Source organism: Lutra lutra, chromosome 6 (assembly GCF_902655055.1).
Source record: "Lutra lutra chromosome 6, mLutLut1.2, whole genome shotgun sequence".
Classification (NCBI taxonomy): Eukaryota; Metazoa; Chordata; class Mammalia; order Carnivora; family Mustelidae; genus Lutra; species Lutra lutra.
The window spans coordinates 98,636,148-98,651,514 of record NC_062283.1 but is presented as its reverse complement, the minus strand read 5'-3'; the positions used below and the strand labels follow the sequence as shown (position 1 = coordinate 98,651,514).

The 15,367-nt window shown below is 43.4% G+C and overlaps 1 protein-coding gene across 4 annotated transcripts in view; it reads right to left on the bottom strand.

Moving 5' to 3' along the window:
* The window catches only part of SASH1 (SAM and SH3 domain containing 1), a 315,208-nt gene that overhangs the window by 94,122 nt on the left and 205,719 nt on the right, over nt 1–15,367 (bottom strand). For all 4 annotated transcript variants that reach the window (XM_047732173.1, XM_047732172.1, XM_047732170.1 and 1 more), the window contains exons 3-4: nt 9,969–10,019; nt 9,793–9,842 (exon numbers count right to left, since the gene is read on the bottom strand). In XM_047732173.1, the coding sequence (XP_047588129.1) occupies nt 9,793–9,842; nt 9,969–10,019 (101 nt within the window). The remainder of the gene's footprint in view (nt 1–9,792; nt 9,843–9,968; nt 10,020–15,367) is intronic.

The window sequence follows — 15,367 nt, the reverse complement described above, 5'->3', positions numbered from 1 at the left end:
TAGATTGGTGATTGCTTAGAGAGAACAGGGGTCATCATGACATAGAGGAGTGACAGCTAAAGGGTTTCTTTCTGGGTTGATGAAAGGTTCTAAAATTGACTCTGGTGATGGTGGTGCCATTCTGTGAACAGGTTACACACCTTGTTGAGTATTTTCACTAGGTGAGTACGTGGCAGATACACTGTATCTCACTAAAGCAGATTTAAAAATGACTAAACAAATGACCACACATCAACCTGTATATAAATGTTCACAGTAACATTGTTCATAACAGCAAAGAAGTCAACACAGTCCTAAGTGTCCACCCATCAATAAATGGATAAACAAAATGTGGCATATTCACACAACAAAACGGAATCCACATGGATGAACCTTGCGAACATTATGCTAAGCTGGTCACTTAAAACACATACGAGTCTTTGGGGCACCTGGGTGGCTCAGTCAGTGAAGCGTCTGACTCCTGATCTCAGCTCAGGTCATGACCTTGGGGTTGTGAGATCGAGTCCCTGTTAGACACTGTGCTCAGTGGAGAGTCTGTTTGAGATTCTCTCTCTTCCTCTCCCTCTACCCCTCCTACCCCGCCAAATAAAAAAATTTTTTTGAACCCACTGAATTACATACTTTTAATGGATGGGTTATAGGTTATGAATCATAATATGCGAATTATTTTTTAATTTAAACTTAGTTAACATATTATTATAAGTTGACTTCAGTGATTCATCAGTTGCATATAATACCCAGTGCTCATTACATTACATGCCCTCCTTAACGTCCATCACCCAGTTATTCCACCCCTCCACACCCCTCCCCTCCAGCAACCCTGTTTGTTTCCTATGATTAAGAGTCTCTTATGCTTTGTCTCCCACTCTTATTTCATCTTGTTTTATTTTTCCCTCCCTTCCCCTATTCTCCTCTGTTTTGTCTCTTAAATCCCACATACGAGTGAGATCATAGGATAATTGTCTTTCTGTGATTGACTTATTTCACTCAGCATAATACCCTCTAGTTCCTGGTATGTGAATTAGATCTCAATAAACCTATTACCAAAAAGAAAACAACATAAATGTACTTTTCTAACAAAACTCCAAGTTTTAAAATTAAGGATTTAAAAAAAAAAAACTGTAATATCTTGTGTGCAATCCATGATGCTGTACCTTTATGTGGAGGTACTTTGTGTTCTGTCATTTCTATTTAACAGAGGAAAAACGTGAGGAGATTTGAACACGATTACAGAATGGAACTGGGTGGGGAAAGGACAGCAGGCCCTAGAAACAGATTTGGGGATTTGTGGGGGCCACTATTCTCTGCACTACATGTTTTTAAAATGTTTCAAGGTTGTCTTTTTAACGTTAATATTCACCAGCAGAAAGCACTGGCTTCTCACTCCACTGCTATCCATTGAAGGAGACTCTGGCACGTGCCAGGGGACAGGGGAGAGCGAAGTACATCTCCTGGATTCCAGTCTTGGGGACAGTCCAGTTTAACCTTCTTTCAAAGAACTAAAGCCATCAAGGACTTCCATGCAAATACTCAATGAGCGCTTGCTTTGTGCAAACAACTCTTTCGGACACTGAAGAAAATTCAAAGAGAGAAGAACGTGAGCTGGGCCGGGTGGGATTAGGAAAGGATACAAAGCGAGAGCCACGGGCATGGGCATGAATTTGGGCCTGATGAGATAGACAGCAGACAAATTACTGAACACTCAGTAGGTGCTGGAAAGCTCAGTAAGGGAGGTATGTACTGTACTGATCATCCTCGTTCTACAGTCATGAAAACCGTAGACACTGAGATGGAGTAACCTGCCAAGAGCTGAGGCGCTGGTAAGAAACAGCCCGGATGTGAACCCAGAGAGTCCGCTTATCAGACAGAGCATCTTAACCCCAAGGCCGTCCTGGCATTCAGACTGGGTAAGGTTTCTTGTCTCCAGTTCTAGGACCTTAGGCAAGCCAATTAGTCTCAAAAATAGTACATACATCAATGAGTCCATGAAAAATTAAATGACAAAATACAGTAAAAGTGATTAGCATGGTGTCCGATAATAGAAATAACCCAATAACCACTATTATGATGATGGTACCTGTTACAATACAGAGACATCACCGTGCCAGATGTCACTGGATTCCAACAGGTGGAAAGATTACAGCCAGGGAAAGGACCAAGAAAGCATCCCTGGAGAAGTCGTTCTTAAAAGAGGATCTAAAGAAAGGAGATGCTTTCAAAGCAGGAGTGTGGAACAGCCCAGGAGGCATGAAGACAGGGGGGCTGTGCGGCTGGTGGTGGGAGACGTGGCCATAAAGATGGGCCCGGGCTGAACTATGGGTTTTTTTTTTCAAGTGCAAATGTGCAGAGGCCCTAATTCATAGGTGCCATGCCGGAGAGCTCAGCATGCCTCACCGCAGTGTGGTCTAACTGCACTTTATGGAGACCAATCTGGGGTCATTTCCTGAATGTACTTTTCTGGCTCATGAAAAGAGCACTAAAGGTATCACTTGCAGTGGGAAACACAGGAAAAGTTACAGAAGTACAAGCAACAGGGGCGCCTGGGTGGTTTATTCAGTTAAGCATCTGCCTTTGGCTCAGGGTCCTGCGATCAAGCCCCGTGGTGTGGGGCTCCTTGGGAGCCTGCTTTTCCCTCTGCCCCTCCCCTGGCTTGTGCTCACACTCTCTCTCAAATAAATAAAATTTTTAAAAAGAAAAAAAATAAAGAAGTAGAAGCAACAGGATTTGATGATTGAGGTTTTGGAATCACGAAAGAAAAGCAGGAGATAATGACTCAAGTCTGTGTGAAGAGCAGAAAATGGTCCCAAGGACAGAAGGGGACATATGATCAAAGAGCATGTTGTCAGAGAAGGAAAGAAGGTTAAGAAGGGGTGAGGAGTTCTGCTGTAAGGACGTGCACCTGGGGTGAGAGTGACAGTAATGAGCCGGCATCTGGCAAGTTGTGGCAACGGGCACGTCACCAGATTGGGAAACGGGGCCGAGGGACAGCTGTGGATTTGAGAGGGTGCCCCAACACAAGAGGTCAAAACCTTGGGTGTGAGTACCTGGGGAGAGCCTGCAGGCTGGGTACACAGCCCCAGGGGAACACCCACAGTAGGAAATGGGCAGAAGAAAGGGAACTGCCAAGGTTGGGCATGCAGTGAGGAGAAACTAGAAGCTGCCACAGGCACCAAACCAAGGGCGAGGAGAGAAGTGGGACCCGCGGGAAAGGCAGTCCTGCCAAATACAACAAGGATCTGTGAGCTGGCAGGGGCCTCTGGGTTGGTTATCGCTGCAGCACTGACCTCAGACAGCGTTTCGACAAGAACGAAGGAGACAGGAGTCGGGCTGTGGGGGCCAAGTTCAGGGGGAGAAGTTGGACTATGGTTTTCGAGAATGGCAAGAAACCTTCCACGGGAGGGAGAAGAACAAAGCACATTTGTGAAAGACCCAGGGTTCGGAGTGTAAGGTCACACACACACATGCACACACACCCACCTGTAACCTCCGTCCACTCTAATCATAGCAGGACTGTGTGCGGCTACACAGCCCAGGAGCAGGACACTGGACCCTCACACTGTGGATCAGGGAAGACTTCTGGGAGGAGCCATGACCAGAGTTGGGATTCTAAGTCTGATGGGGTCTGCCCAGCTAAGGGGGGTGGGGAGGACAGTGAAAGTGGGGACGGGGCACCCCACCGGAGGGAGCAACCATTTCAGAGGCTCAGGACGCCATGGGCGTGCGAGGCCCGGCTGGGCAATCACAGGAACTTCATCTGCCTGGAGAGTAGGTGAAAAGAAGAGGCCGGGGGTCAGGCAGGCAGGGGCCCCCCGTGAGGGGCAGGAAGGCAAGTTCAGAGACACAACTGATCTGGAGAGGAGCAGGAGAGAGCGAGCAACCAGAACACAGTGACACAAGCAGGGTGACTTCCCGGAGGGCACATGGCAAGCGGGAGGTGAAACAGGGATTTTGTGGTGGGGAGAAAAGGAGACTGGAGGCCATCAAAAGAGTATATACTAGCAGCTTGCCAGACGAAACAAATCCGAGAGGGAAGCAGTGTCCAAACGGAGTCAACGCCCGCAGAGAACATTTGTAAACCAGATGCCATCCATTTCACTGGACCACAGAGTGCTGCTCCGCTGGCTCGCCCTCCTTTGACTTATCTTCCTCGTCCGTCTACGATATATTTTTGGACTTTTTCACCATAAAATAGTTCAAGGGTAGTCATAGGTAATGAAAGGAAGTGAAACTAAATCAGTGAATTTTCAACTCTGGTGAAAGACTTAGTAGAAAAGAGCCTATAAATATTGGCGAAGGTGAAGTTTTGAGATTTATTTTGGACCTTCCTGCCTCTATAAATAAATAACTGAGATATAACTTAGATTCAAATGCAAGGAAAGTCTCCCCCTACCTCCAAGAGGACTACTGGAGTGTAGGTTTGAACTGCTGCTATTTATATAACACTAACGAACTCAATTTGCCCCTAACCTCTCTATCTGCATAAGCAGTGCAATTAAAAGTACTCTGGAGGGGCACCTGGGTGGCTCAGTGGGTTAAAGCCTCTGCCTTCAGCTCCGGTCATGATCCTGGGGTCCTGGGATCGAGCCCCGCATCGGGCTCTCTGCTAAACAGGGAGCCTGCTTCCTCCTCTCTCTCTCTCTCTCTCTCTGCCTGCCTCTCTGCCTACTTGTGATCTCTCTCTGTCAAATAAATAAATAAAATCTTTAAAAAAAAAAAAGTACTCTGGAATTATAGCTTAATGGTAGGAGCCTGGGTTCTCAACTGGGATCAAATCTGGGCTCTGCCACTTAATTAGCTGTGTAGCCTTGAGCAACTTATTAACCTCTCTGTGCCTCAGTTTCTGCATTTGCCAATGGGAATAATATCATAGCAAACCTCACAGGGATGATGGATTAACTCAGTCAATGTTAAGTACTTCGATCAGTTCCTGGCCCATACTCAGTGCTCAATCAACGTTACCGGCTATCTCCTGCTTTTTCTTGTCCAATTTGCAGAACCAACCCTATTAAAGGCTACTTCCAATGTAGATACACACCTAGAAATAATAACCAGATGGGCTCCCTTATAGTTGGCTTCCTTGAAAGGAATGAATCTAAATCATCTTGACACAGAGCTTATTTATTAGACAGCTAGCTAATTTTCAGATTACTCTGTTTCAGAAATACACGTACAAATAAAAGGTTAGGTTCTTGTGGAAAAGAGTGCTAGTTTCCTGCCCAATGTCTGGGCTCCCTCCTTCCTTAAGACACCCATCTTGTTCAGGGCAATAAAGTAGTCAGCGGAAAACACACATCCCTCCAAGCTCTCTGGTGGCAATGGTGGACAAGTGCCCCAATTTGGGGCTCACTTTCTTTGCTTTACTCTTCTCTGTAGCACCACTGAAAGCATATAAATGTTTTCTACGACATCTCTGTCCGTGTTGACGCAGCTCACATCAGTTCATCATACATCCTAGAGCCCCGAATGGGGGCTGGCACACAAAGCCGGTGCTCAGTGAACAGCTGCGGCTTGAAGAAATGAGTGAGACGAACTGGAATGTGTTGGACAGGGTTTCTAGGAAAGCGTTCTAAAGGATGTGCCTGTCGCTTTTTGCCCTTTGACCTTCTTCACCCTGTTTCTCCTTCCCACCTGGAAAATGCAGTGGCCACTTTAAAACAAGGGATTAACAACAAACAGTACAATCTGGGTTCCTGAAGGCTCAGGTGAGCCTCCGTGCCAGCCCCTAGATCACCCAGTGGAAGGAGGAGGTAGCCAATGAACGCTGTGTTCTTTTTATGGCACTATAGGTCATGTTTCCTGTGATTTCTAGCTAAATGCATTCCCAACAGACACAGTTATAAAGAATTTTGGGGGCGCCTGAATGGCTCAGTCAGTTGGGCGTCTGCCTTCAGCTCAGGTCATGATCCCAGGGTCCTGGGCTCAAGTCCTGCATCGGGCTCCCTGCCTTAGTGGGGAGTCTGCTTCTCCCTCTCCTTCTGCCTCTCCCGCTGCTTGTGCGCGTGCGCTCTCTGTCAAATACATACATACATAAGTAGAATTTCCCCAGCAAAGAAGTCTTGCTCTCCAGATATTCTTCAGGCTAACAAAAAAATATAGCTAACATTCAGCTTTTTAGCCAGTAGACACAAATCCAAGATTGTTGTAATAAAGTAGATAGTCTCATTGATAGGCAAGGTAAATTGATATAAATAGAAGAGATTGAAATGAAAGCTCCCTTAGCATTTTTTAATATTTTCAGTGAAAGCACAGAGAGACCACATAGAACGTAAGAAGAAAAGGAGGAATAAAGCCTATGTCAGACTGGTGGGGGCAGGCCTGTTCTGCGTATGGACAGCCGCACCTATCCTGTGGGTCCCACATATCTACCCGCCAAGTACAGCCAATCAGCCCCACCTGGCAGAGGGCGCAGCTGCAGTGATGTTAGGTATATCCTTACTTCTTGTCTGACTTCTCACTGCTTGTCACCCCCACAAGACCCACCCCCTTGGTCTCTTCTGATCAGAACTAAATTCTTGTAGCTCAAGACTTTAAACCCAGTTAAATGGTAAATACCCCTGGGAGAGATGATGAATTTTTAAGAAATCAGGTATTTGCATTATAATGAACACTTGATTCCTTCCTTGGCTCAGGTTTTAACTGGGGGAGAAGGGAGAGAAAAAGATGTCCTGTGGCCCCTGAGACATGAGGGGGTACTGGTGGGGGAGGGGCTGTGGCTCAGGCCACAGGAGCCACAAGGCCAGTCACTGGACTCCCATGTCGCTCCATCTAGGCCTCTGCTCTAAGGGCAGGCTGCTGCAGGATTTGCCTACTTTTGCCTGAGTTCTCTTGCCTTTTGACTGCAGAAGAAAAGTTCTGCCCATAAAACAACACTGCTAACTCAGAAGGATATTCTGGTTGGCAGATACCTGGTGGACGCTCACCAGACACAACCAGCGGGTTTACCAGGTCATCCTCTCTGGCTTACAAAACCACCAGCAAGCATTCTGATCAGAGGACTAGCAGGATTCTGCATTTCAAAGTAATTGCACTCTCAAGTAAAAAAAAAAAAAAAAAAAAAAAATCAAATAATTCAATATAAACAAAACTCTTCACTTTATAATCTAACCTAGAGTGCCCACCTTATTTAAAAAAGAAAAAGAAAGAAAGAAAGAAAATCTTTTGGAAGGTTTAATCCAAAGGAATTACCAATTTAAGAATAAGTATCATCATTTTGTAACCATCACTGTAAAAACTGATTTAGGCGACAGTCATTAAAGGAATCTAAAACCATCAGGTAAAAGTTTGATGAGGAGCAAGGCATTTATATAGTCTCAGATCATCTCCCCACAGAATATTTACTAACTGCAAAGGAAAAAGTCTGACTTGTCAGAAGAAACCCGATGGACATCACCACAATCAAATGATCAAAATTAGTATCACCAACAATGGGACAGATTCATAGCATGATGCAGTTTACTGGGAAGAACGCAACAGCAAAACTGCATTACCTGAGTCCCAAGAAGAAACCCAGACAGAGGAATACTTTACAAAACAACTAGCCTACCCTCTTAAAAAACCCATCAGTAGCATAAAAGACAAAGAAAGGCCAAGAAATCCTTTCAGATTAAATATGACAAGAGAGAGGACATGTGAATGTGATAAGTCATTTTTTTTTAAGTGCTGGATTGAAAAAAAAAAGTGCTGTAAGAAACACTACTGGGGCAATTAGAGAAATTCGAACATGAACTATAGATTAGGAAAATCACTATTCAAATTTCTCTATTTGGTAATTACACTGCAGAGTTCTGTAAGAGGTCTTTGTCCTTAGGAGATACAGGTTGAGGTACTGAGAAGTGAGAGTCAGAGTTTGTAACTTACTCTCTGATTGTTCTGCAATAATCGTAATTAGCAATATTATGTGTGTGTGTGTGTGTGTGTGTGTGTCTAGGAGGGAGAATAAGAGTGTGTAAACTGCTGAGTCTAAGTAAAAGTTATACAGAAGTTCACTGCACAACTCTTGCACCTTTACAGTAAGTTTAAGATTTTTCAAGAGTTTTTTTAAAATAAGTAAAACAAGAGTACCAGAGTTTTCAAAAAGCATTCAACAGGAAATACAGAACAAAATGGGCTACAACTTTTAAGTTACTTAGAAATACCAAGGTTCAAGTAAACCACTTAAAAGAACAGAAGCAAAATGGCAGATTTATAAATGGGAGAGGCTGGGGCTGTCACCAGTACTGTGTGTTGTGTGTGTTCAGAATTTTTTCTTAACCTCAGAGGCGGCTGAGAGTCTCTCTCTTGGCCACAAGAGCCACGCCACATTTTACTAAGTGAAGGATGTAAACACGGAAAGAATGACTACCCACAATTGGGGGGAAGAAGAAATACCCAGCCTAACTAAGATTAGTACAAATTTGGTGAGTCACTTCCTCTTAGGAGAAAAGGCAAACATTTCTTGTTTCCCAAAGGACTCAAGATTCTGAAGAACACCTGAGTTCTCAGCCCAGATCATGACAAATAGGTAGCAAACTAGGTCAGAAGAACTTCTACTCCATTAACTCCATGCTTCTGCCTATACTCAACTCAATTTATTGCCACCCTACCACCAATTGCCAAATCAATGTCAACTCCAATCTCTGAGCTCCTTCAGCCTCCACATTACTAAGCTGGTGGGAGGTTTCACGCAACTAAGACAAAGGAGATTCATGTTAGCGGCACATGCATTCTCTAACCTTGAATGGGAAATGGCCTTGGTTTGCTTTTTGCTCGTCACTCCCAATGTTCCTCAGTCTGAACCAAATCTGCACTACCTTTTGAGAACTGAAGCCTTGGCAAAGCAGCCTTCCCTCCTGGAAGCTGCCTCTGAGCCGGCAGCACACACGTGGATGGATTAGGCAGAGCTGTGTGGTAAAGCACACACACGCTCTCCCAACGTGTGCTTTCATTCCAGAAATACTTTATTGCTAAACCACTTCTATGCTTCTCCTGGCACCAAACACTGTAAAGGGTTCCATACCAAAGGAAGCATCTGTTTGAAGATGAGGACTTTCTTAAAATTTCTTTACCTCGGAAGATCATAAATAGAACATTCTAGTGTAATTACGATGGAATAAAGAAGAAACGGGAAAGGCTATAGAAAACAAAAGATAAAAAAACACCAACCCATTCGCTTTGTTTTTGTTTTGTTTTGTTTCATTTTTTAAAGCTGCCTAAAAGAAACACTGCGGATATAAGATATAACATAGAATTATCTTCCATGACAGTAAAGATTACAGGGCCCAAGTCAGGACAAAGAAGCAAAAATATCACCTTTAACAGGAAAGGTTAAGAAACATTTACCATTTTGTCACAAGCATTTATTCTTGTTTTAAGGGTACCCACCAAAGTCACATGTGAAGAGAGTTGTTTTGTTTTTAACAATTGTTTTATTCTGGAATATATTGTATTTTTGTACCTTGCTTCTTTATGACTTTCACCCTGTATTGGAGACTATTTTAAAAGAAGAAAACCCCTCTTGGTGGACCCGTCCTTTTCCTTTCTCTGCTCATTTCCAGTCAGTTATTTGGGGTTCACTCACAATAAGCTGTGTGACATCAGTAACTCTTGCAGAATCCTTAGTCTTCACCAACTGAATTACAAAACACACTCTTATCCACCCACACATGCGTACACACACACACACACACACACACCCTGTGCAAGGAACATGACCTCAGGCTCCACGGCACAGACACAACATGATCACCCACTCAACTTTCACCAGGATGGACCTACTTAGAAATTCTGATCCCGGGCAAAAGGAAGGAAACTTACTTTCTTTCCACCTCTGGTGTTGACACAGCGCTGCTGAAGCCAAGGGACTCCTAGGAGAAAGAGACACAGTGTCAGCGCAGCTAGAGCAGCAGGCTTCCTCTGATTTGTACAGAATATCACTTAAAAAAAAAAAAAAAGCAGAAGCAAAAATAGATGATTAAAGTCATTGTGCTTACTTCGATCTGGGACCGCAGCTGAAGTGACGTGGGGCTGGCATCAGGTTTCTCCTAAAAGAGAACAGATGCGGGTTTAATGAGACTTCCCAATGTGGCAGACACCAGAAAGACAAACAGATATGTACGCAGAGATGGGGGATTTGGGAAACACTAGAATACAGTGGGAGGAGATGGGAGAGATAAACAGAGTTTCTGGAAAAACTAACGTGTTTTCAAAACGAGAACTCTGGTCTTAAAACTGAACTGCTTCCCAAACCACTTGACGCTGCTGACAATTTTACTGTGGAAGAAAAAAAGTACAATCCCACTGAAGGGCACGGACAGTTAAGGGTGAAATAATTCTCTGGATGCGATTAGACCATCACTGGGAGGCGGAATTTATGGGGATCCAGTTGCATTGTTTCTTTTTCAATAATGTTGGAGTTGTAGGGGCGCCTGGGTGGCTCAGTCATTGAGCGTCTGCCTTCCACTCAGGTCATGATTCTGGGGTCCTGGGATCGAGCCCTGCATCGGGCTCCCTGCTCACTGGGAAGCCTGCTTCTCCCTCTTCCACTCCCCCTGCTTGTTCCCTCTCTCGCTGCCTCTCTCTCTGTCAAATAAATAAATAAAATCTTAATAATAATAATAATAAAAATATTGGAGCGCTGATCTGATTCTTAATTCTAAATGTACTCAGAGTCTCCATAGCGCAGGGCTAGTTTTAAGTGTCTTTAGGAAGACGGAAAGCTCACTTGATACTCTCGTGCAGCCCCAGAAATTGCCAAGCCCTCTAATACAAACGAACTGGCCTAGCCGGAAATTCAAAACACAATACTGAGCACCCAGTTAATTGAGGAAATAAATGCATGACAGTATCAAAAATCATCAAATCATAAAGAAAGGAATCATTTTAGAGATAAAACCATTTTATAGTTAAAAACTCCATTTGCCCTTTGGTTAAAAAAAAATAAACAAAGGTGGGGGAGAGGTAAACCAGGGACCTATGATGAAAATAATATATTGAAATAAGCACTGGCAGCACAATAGGAAAATTGCACTATCAGAAGTAATAGAATACACTATGGGAAAATAAGAGCTGCACTGTAGGACACTGATGCTTTTCTCAGGTAGAGAAGAGTTCTAAGTCTAAGCAGGTGTAAGTGGAGGTCCTCACTGAAGTGTGGCGCACAGTCCGGGCTGGTACCCAGCTGAGCTGTCACAAGCAGGCCAACAAGCAGTTTTAGAGGAAGGAGTACTATGACTAACAAGTTTGCAATATCAGCTTAATTATGAGTTTTCCAATAATCCTATTGCGTTCATTTTTTTTAAAAGATTTTTATTTATTTATTTGACAGACAGAGAACACAAGTAGGCAGAGAGGCAGGCAGAGAGAGAGGAGGAAGCAGGCTCCCCGCTGAGCAGAGAGCCCGATGCAGGACTCGATCCCAGGACCCTGGGATCACGACCTGAGCCAAAGGCAGAGGCTTTAATCCACTGAGCCACCCAGATGCCCCTCCTATTGCATTCTGTCAGCCGGGACTCACAGAACCATCTTCCTATGGTGCATGTGCGGACCTGAAGAATGTAACAGTCCTATTGCGTTCTTAAGAACTGTTACATTCTTCAGGTCCGCACATGCACCATAGGAAGATGGTTCTGTGAATCCCGGCTAACATTCGGGATGTGGGAGCAGGTCATCTCACATGAGGAATTCTCACTGGTCCAACTGTTCAATTTATTGAAGCTGTCTATTTTATTACTAGCGTGATTATGAAACTAGGCTAATATTTTAAGAAACTTGGCAACAAAACATTAAAATGAGTATAACTCAGAGTACATTTACAAATGTAAGTAAGTAATGGGAATCCAGTATGTTTATTGACTATAAAATGAACATGCTCGGATGATTTTGGACAAGTAGATCAAAAGAGAAAAGTACTTTAATGGACTGGAAACTCACTCACCCCCAGTCCCAGGGCTTTATTTGTTATGGAAAACACCAGAGTGGTGTAAAGCCTCATAGAATTCTCTCTGCTCAACACCCTCCTGGTTTTCATCGCCACCTTTGTTCATAATGGACAAATTTAGATTTCTATCCCAGACTTGATACACCGTTTTTACAAAGCAACATATGCAATTGTTTGAGTTACATTCCAAGTCCAACTGGTAGGACATCAGACTCAGGTATAATCAACATGGGAGATATGTACTGGGGAGATTCCTTGTACTCAGAGACCAGTCATGATGTCCTGTTACCTAACGTCTTAGCATCACATAGAGAAATTTATAAACTGAAACAGCAGGAAGTAAGCAAAGGTATGGTTTGTAGTTTTTCATCCTAAATCTTCCCATTCAGAGTCAGTGTGGGAACCTCAAAAAGATGACAGAATTCCATTACTGCCTCTGAAGTTTTCCCTGAAATAGCCCCTTTAACGCCCAACTCCAGCCCATGTCCTTCCATAACCAATGAAGAAAATGACTGATTAACTCTCCTCCCTCCTCTATTCTAACCTGTTCCTCAAGCTCTTAGTCTCTACTTTACCAGGTAATAGTCCACGGTAGGAAATTACCAGCTTGTAGTGCGTACTTTTATCTGCATTTTTCCTAATAAGTTTTATTTATTGAGTGAATCGACTGTTACTCCATATCATAAACGGAACATTTACAGTGCGTTATGCAAAATGCACATTTCCCCCACATACAAAGCAGGTGCTTGTCAACAACCACATTAAACATTTGATGACCAGGAAGTAACATGTTAAACAATTATCTTCACACGCTGGTCTGTTACTAATGATAAACTGTGTTTGGGGGACTTGTTAGGAAATTGGTTGGGGGTACAGTTTCATGTATGATGTACTAAAATGTGTTCCTTTAACCGTCAAACCTGAGAAATGCAACATTGCAAATAAGAGTTGAAGTTAGCAGGCGTCTGCTATACGCCTGGATAAAACACCCATGTGCAGAGTGTGAATGAAGTTTTGGTTGACGTATCATACACCTAAAGAAGTGCTGGACACTCTCATTCTGTTTATCACTGAAAAATAGGGCATTTTGTTCTTCAAGATACAATGTGAAGTGAAAAGTGCGATGAAGTCAGGCAAAAGAAGCACCAGCTACGTGTGCATCGATAGAGGGTGTTGCTTACATAGTAAAGGAGTAGGGATGCAGTTCAAAATGGGTAGAGAAAGGCTTCTTGACGTTCCCTTCCCCATCTACACATGAGGTTGCCCTCTTCTTCGCTCCCAATTCAACCAGCGTAAGCAGGGGCGGGGGGTGTGGGTAGAAGGCCACGGTTCTAGAGAGTTCCAGCAAGACAAGAAGTCCTGAGGAAGGGGGAAGGGGGAATAAGAACTGACAACCTGACTGTCCGGTTGTAAATGACTTTATCTGGGGAACAACTGATGGTCTCCAATCTAACTCCTGATCTGGAAGTCATCGTGTTGATAGAAATAGTAAAAACTGTGAATAACCAGAACACAGTTATCAAGTAAAGATGTGTCTTCTGGACATGTTACGGAAAAAAACGATCACTGAGAAGTAAGATTCTCCTCAATAATGCGTGCTGATGCAGTTACCACTGCTGTGTAACGAGTCATCCCAAACTTAGTTGCACAAACCAACAAGTACTTTTTTTCCTTCACAGATTCAGTGGGTAAGAATTCAGAAAAGGGAAAGCAGAAAAGGCTCTTCTCTGCCCCATGGTGTCTGGGGCCTTGGCTGGGTGGGTTCAAAGGGTGGAGGTGACCGGACGGCTGGAGCTGTAATCGTTAGGAAGCTTGCTGGATCCCAAGTCTGGAGGCTGATGCTGCTAACAGCTGGAACCCAAGCAGAGGCCATCTGCTGGAACATCTGTCCAGGGGTGCCAAATGTAGCTGCTTGTCTTCCCCATAGCAGGACACTGGGTTTTAAGAGAAGCTGGACACATACCAAGAGAGCCAGGCAAAAGTTGTACCACCTTTTATAACCTAGACTTGGGCACAATCACTTCTGCTGGGGTTACAAGCTCTCCCGGGTGCAAGAGAGTACATACACAGGCCCCATCTTTCAGTGAGAGGAGGGGCAAAGTCACATGGGAAGACAGCCCTGGGTTGGGAGATACCAGGAGGGCCCACTTTGGAGATTAGTTGCCATACTGACTACCAAGGAACTCGCCTATGTTCTCTGAATGAGTAATCAGATGAGTCTATTTGTTCACGACAATGGCCTTTAGGATTCTTTTGTCATTTTTAGAGTTTACTCAAGTAGCACCTCTTGGAATATAATTCACCCCGAACCTATCACTTTAAGGTTAAAGTATCTCGATGTTTTAAGCTACAATTACGATCTCTCTTGTTGAACTTTATTATCATAGAAAATATCAAATATGCAAAAATAAAGAGAATAGTAAAATGAATTCCCAAATTCTTATTACCCAACTTTAATAACTATCTACTCATGGTCAATTTTGTTTCCTCTAGACCTTCACGCGTGCTTTGGTTCCAACCCACTTTAATATGAAAAAAACCCCAGACACCTTATCATGAAATGTCAGAATTTTTAACCTTATAATTTAGTGATCAGGCTTTCTTAATTTCTATGACTCCATCTTGAGTAAGTCATCACTCACCACGAATTTGATTCTTTCCTAGCACAGGGGGCCTTTCTTTGGTCATTACAGAAAACAATCATATTTAACAGATTTATATAATCTACTTAAATGTTACAAAAGAACATGAAGAAATGCATTCAAAATTGAACATAATAAAAAAGTTTATTAGAACAGTACCCACTTCTGTGTCCCAAGTATAAATATATCCCCAATACTTTTTGAGTATGATATGCTCATTGACTTTGCACTTGACTGAGTATTCTAAGCAGTGTTTAGGGAGATATAACCCCACACTTTGGTCCATGTTCTCTATGAGAATCCAGAGAGCCGCACAACAATGATAGCTGAACAAGAACCTATTAATTGTAAGTTAGGGTATTATAACTTAGTTAACTTTTTTAAAAAAATATTTTATTTATTTATTTGTCAGAGAGAGAGAGGGAGAGCGAGCAAGCACAGGCAGACAGAGTGGCAGGCAGAGGCAGAGGGAGAAGCAGGCTCCCCGCTGAGCAAGGAGCCCGACTCGGGACTCGATCCCAGGATGCTGGGATCATGACCTGAGCCAAAGGCAGCTGCTTAACCAACTGAGCCACCCAGGTGTCCCAACTTAGTTAACTTTTTAAAAAATAAAGTGAATGCATGGAATTTTATCTATGGGTTCAACTGCTCATCATTATGCCACATGTGGGTACCTTAGTTAAGAATTATGAATACTGGGGGGCGCCTGGGTGGATCAGTCACTTAAGAGTCTGCCTTCAGCTCAGGTTACCTATGCTTATTTTTAAATTTTTTTTATTACCATATAATGTATTATTTGCCCCAGGGGTAC